General features: G+C 62.1%; 2 protein-coding genes across 3 annotated transcripts in view; one reads left to right on the top strand and one right to left on the bottom strand.

The window, feature by feature from the left end:
* Positions 1–199, bottom strand: part of DGCR2 (DiGeorge syndrome critical region gene 2) — a 72,903-nt gene extending 72,704 nt beyond the window's left edge. For both annotated transcript variants that reach the window (XM_024763834.1, XM_024763835.1), the window contains exon 1: positions 39–199. In XM_024763834.1, coding sequence (XP_024619602.1) covers positions 39–117 — 79 coding nt within the window. In that variant the 5' untranslated portion in view covers positions 118–199. The remainder of the gene's footprint in view (positions 1–38) is intronic.
* A 1,922-nt stretch (positions 200–2,121) lies between these two features.
* On the top strand, positions 2,122–3,544 carry TSSK1B (testis specific serine kinase 1B). Its single transcript, XM_024763917.1, has one exon. It carries the CDS (start codon positions 2,242–2,244, stop codon positions 3,346–3,348), a length of 1,107 nt encoding a protein of 368 aa, XP_024619685.1. The 5' UTR covers positions 2,122–2,241; the 3' UTR covers positions 3,349–3,544.
* The last annotated feature ends 2,732 nt before the right edge of the window (positions 3,545–6,276 follow it).

The raw sequence follows: 6,276 nt of genomic DNA, 5'->3' as shown, positions 1-6,276 counted from the left end.
CCCGCCCCGCCCGCGCCCCCGCCCCCACCACTGCGCACCTGGCCGCAGCGGCTCGGTGACCGTGAGCACCAGCAGGAAGAGCAGGAGGAAGGCACCGCTGTCTGCCTTGGGCACCATTTATCCTCCGTTCATCGTCCCCGGGGCGGCCGCGCGACCCCGCGGGGAGGCCGGGCCAGGCCGGGCCGAGGGTCGGGCTGGGGTGGGGATGGGCACCGGGTGAAGAGGGCCCTGGGAGACGTAGCGTCTTAACACCTCGTGCACCTGCAGCCCCAGGTCCGGTCAGTGGCCCAAGAGTGCGCCCCAAAGTCATCTTTTAAAGGCCGAACCGCTGCGGAGAGGGATGAGGAAAACTGGAGGGACCCGGCCTAACCCTGAGGAGGTTCCGGAGGTGGTTCCACCTCGTGAGGAACACGCAGGTGTGGCTTCACCGGCACATACAACTGAAACGTTTCAAACGGATGAGGGAGTAGCCTCAAGGAGGGTCACACAAGGAGAGCTGCCAGGGAAGCCCAGATTCTAGAGACGGAGCAAAGCCCCCTGTGGAGGAACGGCACTGCCCGCACAGCGGGGACAGGAGAACGCAGCACAGCTGCCGCCACAGCAGGCCCGTCTGCACAGAGGGAAGCCGCCAGGGACAGCGCTCCGAGCGCTGACCGCACACCTGTCACCATGGGAGGGTACACAGTAGGCGGGGTGTCCCTGACGAGAGAGGAGCAAGTCCTCCAAAGGAAGGACCACCAGCTGCGCACACAAGTGCTTGCCCAGGGTGTCAGGGTGGGGAAGAGGGTAGGGAAGAGGGTGGGGAAAAGGGTGGGGATGGGAGCAGAGAAAAGGGGGAGGGCCAAGGCTGGTGGGCACCCAGCCCAGCCCTGCCCACCTCCAGCCCACCAAATCACTCTCCAGGAGCAGTCACCCCAAGCCCCTTCAGGGCATGGTCCTCCCGAGCATCCCAGGATTCCAGCCTGTGACATTCAGGGTCATCTGAGAGAGGCACCCACTCCCTCTGGACGGATATGGCCAAAGTCAACCCCAAGGCTAGGCCAGACCTGCCCACTCCTGTCCACTCAGGGCGTGGCACACAACAGGGGCCCACAGCAGAGGGGCCCCACTGCTGGTGGAAACGGCGATCCCTGTCCAACGCTGCCCTGTTAGCACATCCTCAGGGAGCATTCCCGGGAGAAGCTGCTGCACTGAGAGGAGTCCAGGCCCACCTTCTGCCCCCAGTCCCAGATCTGCCCTGGGAGCCCAGCCAGGGCTATGGATGGTCAGACCCCCAGGAGGGAACTCACAGCCAAGAGCAGAAACCCTTGCCGGTTGTACCCTACAGAGCCGGCCAGCAAAGGTTCGGATGAGGAGAGCAGCACAGGAAAGTGAAAAGTCCAGCAGACCACATAGCAAGCGGGCAGAGCCCCAGCTTCCTAAACTGCATTGACCACTGGGCCAGGATCCTTGCTCCTCCTGACCCACCTCCCCCTTCTCGGCCTTGCTGTGCAGCCAGCAGGCTGCCTGTGTGGACATTATCAAGGGCTTTTAGGGCTGCAGGGAGGGAGAAGAGGTCAGGGACGTTTCCCCCCCACCCCGTGGGGTCCTGTGGCCTCCACCTGAGATCACTGCTTCTGTCAAGGCGGCCCTCCCTGTACTCCTCTTCCCAGGTCCCAGCAACCACCCTTCTTCCAGCGGTCCGTTACTACTCAGGGTTCTCTACACTCTGCTCCATGTTGGTAAATCATCCCCTTATTAAACCCTCCTCAGACAGTCCTAACTTGAGTGTCTCTCCTGTTTCCTGCTGAGACGCAGAGTGATGGGACTGCCTGCCCTGGATTTCCAGGGGTACCCCGGGTTGCAGAAATAAACCCGCCACTCCACCAGCAGGCCTGGCTCTGGTTTGGAGGCTTGGGCTGACCGATGAACTCCCCACATCCCCCTCCTACCTTGGGTCCCAGCCGAGGATGAGGCCATGCTCCGCTGGCCTTCTGTCTGCTGCAGCCCACTGGCCAGCCTTCCAGGGTTCCGAGTCTTAGTGGTTCAGGCCAGAGCCTCATTCCCCAGGGCAGTCCTCCTTTATGACTTCACCCACTGAAGTCACCAGGGAGACAATGCCGAATGTTCCACCCCAGAGACTTGGCCTCTAGGAGGCAGGCCAGAGGACTCTCTGTCCACAGTGTAAATGAGGACGCCACTGGCCCATGTCCTGCAGGGATGTAGAGGGCAGCCTCAGGGGCACTGGGTGCTCCCAGCACCATGGATGATGCTGCCGTCCTCAAGCGACGAGGCTACATCATGGGAATCAATTTGGGAGAGGGCTCGTATGCTAAAGTCAAATCTGCTTACTCTGAGCGCCTGAAGTTCAACGTGGCGGTCAAGATCATCGACCGCAAGAAAGCCCCCACAGACTTCCTGGAGAAATTCCTTCCCCGGGAAATTGAGATTCTGGCCATGCTAAACCACCGCTCCATCATCAAGACCTACGAGATCTTTGAGACCTCCGACGGCAAGGTCTACATCGTCATGGAGCTCGGGGTCCAGGGCGACCTCCTTGAGTTCATCAAGACCCGGGGGTCCCTGCAGGAAGACGATGCACGCAAGAAGTTCCACCAGCTGTCCTCAGCCATCAAGTACTGCCACGACCTGGATGTTGTCCACCGAGACCTCAAGTGTGAGAACCTTCTCCTCGACAAAGATTTCAACATCAAGCTGTCTGACTTTGGCTTCTCCAAGCGCTGCCTGCGGGATGACAGTGGCCGACTGACACTGAGCAAGACCTTCTGTGGGTCGGCGGCGTACGCGGCCCCCGAGGTGCTTCAGGGCATCCCCTACCAGCCCAAGGTGTATGACATCTGGAGCCTAGGCGTGATTCTCTACATCATGGTCTGCGGCTCCATGCCGTATGACGACTCCAACATCAAGAAGATGCTGCGCATCCAGAAGGAGCATCGCGTCAACTTCCCGCGCTCTAAGCACCTGACGGGCGAGTGCAAGGACCTCATCTACCGCATGCTGCAGCCGGACGTCAACCGGCGGCTGCACATCGATGACATCCTCAGTCACTGCTGGGTGCAGCCCAAGGCCTGGGGCCTGTCCTCTGCAGCCATCAACAAGGAGGGGGAGAGCTCTCGGGCCACCGAGCACCTGTGGACTCCTGAGCCCAGCTCCGACAAGAAGTCTGCCACCAAGCTGGAGACCCGGGAAGAGGCCCGGCCCAAGGCCTGGGCGGAGACAAGACCCGAGGAGGAGGCACTGGCAGTGCAGGTGTCGAAGCAGTCAGAGGCCATGGGCCTCACCAGCAAGCAGCCCAGCAAGGAGATCAAGGAAGGGGCCCCCCCGCAGCCTTCAGAGACACACATCTAGTCAGCTCTCGCGGCCCAGGGGGCCGGCAGAAAATGAGTTAGAGTTCATGGCCTCAAGCCTGAGCTCCAAAGAAGCCAAGGGACAAGCCGAGAAGGAAGACAGTCCCAGATGAGCCGCTATTTTCGTCAGTTTCTTCCCCCTCCCTTTGACCTTGGTAACTCATGTGGCTAAAGAAGCAATAAATCACTATATTACTGCAGACCCCGAGGTCTGTGTCTTTGCCCTGCGGGCCTTGGTCGCCCAGGGAGAGGATCCTGCACTCCCCCCGCCCCAACTCTCAGACCGCGCTGCGCTTCACCTCCCGCTTGGGAAAACACAGTCCTGTGTGCCCAGCCCTGACCATGACCTCAGGCCCTGGACCGGAGCAAAGCTGAGTAAGGAAGACATTGCTTCAAGAGGGAGGCCCATGAGTGTGATGCTGGTCTGGAGAGGAGCACGAAGAGCAGGTGGCTGCGGGCAGAGGAGGGCTGGGAGGCGGGGGCCTTCCCCACGGGGCCTGGGTCCTCAACAGCCCCACAAGGCTGCCGGTGGGGAGAACCTGTAGAGGCAGGCAGACCAGCCTCCCTCGAGCCCCTCCCCGTGGGCATCTCTTTCTGCTCTGGCTCCAGGGTCCCCCATGTCCTGCCAGCAACCAGTTCCCGACAGCGCCCTGAGTCATGCCGCCTCGTGGGCATCCCCTGGCAGCAGGGGCCCTGCTACATGGCCAGCCCCTCTCCAGCCTGCATGTCCCGCAGTCACTGTGTGGTCTGAACACATCTTGTTCCCCTCTGGTCCCAGTCTCTCCCGGGGGTGACACTCCTGCCAAAGCAGATAAGTGGACACTGGCGAGCAGGAGGACACAGGCGTCCTCGCACACGTGCCCGGCCTGCGGCCATGGTATCTGCAGAGGGAGCAGGCCCACGTGCACATCGCCGGCTGCTGGGCACTGCGGGGCCCGCCGTGCCGGTTCTCACGCTGTCCTCACCCTGGCTATGCCACGGCAGCTGCTTTCTCCTCCTGATCTGCACGTGCACCTGACAACCTCGCATGGACCTGTGGGTTTAACACACCAAGAGAACAAGAGCCTTCAGGCTCGCCTCTCCTCCCGCCCCTGCTGGTGTCTTGGGAGACGTGAGGTCCAGTGAGTGCCCCAGACGTGGCCTCTGCCTGACTCCTCCGTCTCCCCACAGCCACCTCCACACATCCTGTGTCCCCAGAGCTGCGCATCCCCATGTGTCAAGGCTCAGCCACCACCTAGGCCCCTGTCCTTGTTCTCCCATCGCCGCCCACGGTGGCCAGAGCCCTCCTTCTGCACCCAGTCTGGCTCCCACTGCCTGCGGGAAGGATCCCCACACCTAGCCCTTGAGGTCCTCCCAGGTCTGGCCTCTTGGCCTCCCAGCCCCCTGCCATGTGCCATAGCCCTGCTTGTGGACGCATCCCTGCAGCCCTGCCCATCTCTCCAGCTTTGGCCAAGGGGCCACGGCCTCCACACACAAAGCCTTCTGGGGGCTTCTGCCAGGGCAGGCCTATGAGTGCCCAGGGCCTAGGACAGAACCGCTGCAGAGTAGTCCCAGAGGACCCAGGAGCCCAGAGTCACACAGCTCGCCTAGCAGTAGAGTGGAATTCCAGAGCCCATGGGGCCAGCGGGGGTGGGGACGTCCCAGGAGGCTTGTGAACCTCCTCTGTCATCAGTGAGGTCATTGGGGCAGAGGGCAACATGATGCAAGGGGGCCTGGGAGCGACTCATTGCAGCCCAGCCCGGAGGCAAGCCTGGGCAGGAGGGACCTCAGGAAGGTGCACCTACTGTGTGCTTTACAGGTGGGGAGATGGCTCAGAGAGGGTGGGGTGACTGCCAGAAATCACACAGTGCGGAGCAGAGGCCCAGGTGCGTGATGCCGGGTGGCCTTAGATGCCGGGCTACTCCTGTGAGCTATTCCACTGCACATGGCCTGGGCTTAGACCCTTTCAGCCCCTTGATCCTGAAGCTTTAGGATCAAGACCCTCAATGTGGCCTCCGTGCTCCCTCCCGCCCCCGCATGCTCTCACCACGCATGACCTCACCACGCTGATGCGCTGACCATCACACGAACTGCAGTCCCCGTCCTCCTCCGTGTGGCCTGACCTCAGACCTCAGCCTTCCAGCCTCCCTGAGTCCAGCCCCAGCTCTCTGACCTGACAGCTCCATATATCTGTGTCACGGCCCAGCAGCAGGGCATTCATACTGTGGGTGACACTGAACCTCCCTGGCCTCCGGGCTCAAAAAAAGCAAGGTTCTGTTCATGTCACCCAGAGCCTGAGGCTGACCCTCGAATGCCATGGAGTGGAGAAATAGAGGCCAAAGCTCCGCGGGGGGCGTCCCAGGGTCTGCAGGTCTGGGACCCACAGGCCCGTAGCCAGGAGAACCCTGAGCCCCCATCCAGCCTAACATCCCCCCAACCCAGCGCACCAGCAGCCCCTGCCCCTGCGTGCACATCCTAGGCAGAGCCGCCCGCTCCACGCTTGGCAGGTCCGCTGGCCTGATGCTGGCACATGCCTCCTCCATCCATGTCCTCCAAGAACCAAGGAGGCCACACTCTCCTGGGCAAGGGCGGGTGTGGAGGAGCAGGACCCACGACAAAGGGGAAAGCAGGCGGTGGGGACGGCCAAGACGGCAGACGTGCAGGGTGCCCCCGACAGAGACCTGGGGGTGAGGGAGACAGGTGGGGATGGTGCCTGGCTTCTGGGGCCTGACCTGGGGGCCTCGCAGCTGGCCCCTCTGTGACACAAAGGAGTGAAGTTCTGGTCATTTCTACCAAATCCCGCAGAAGAAAGGCAGGCATCAGGCCAGTCACTCCCGCTGGCATCTGGACCCGGCTGCCCTGCGCTGAGATCTTCCACACAGACCTCCTGCCAGGGAGCTCTCCACGCTCCAGGTGTGTCCATGCGCTGTGCTCTGGCCAGGACAGCACA

This window comes from Neophocaena asiaeorientalis, unplaced genomic scaffold (assembly GCF_003031525.2).
Source record: "Neophocaena asiaeorientalis asiaeorientalis breed wild unplaced genomic scaffold, Neophocaena_asiaeorientalis_V1.1 scaffold110, whole genome shotgun sequence".
NCBI classification, from domain to species: domain Eukaryota; kingdom Metazoa; phylum Chordata; class Mammalia; order Artiodactyla; family Phocoenidae; genus Neophocaena; species Neophocaena asiaeorientalis.
Note: the sequence above shows the minus strand (reverse complement) of the source record. Positions and strands in the feature narration are given on the sequence as shown.

What these genes read in the sequence shown, in the direction of transcription:
- TSSK1B (XM_024763917.1), top strand. Translation starts at nt 2,242, where the DNA reads ATGGATGATGCTGCCGTCCTCAAGCGACGAGGCTACATCATGGGAATC.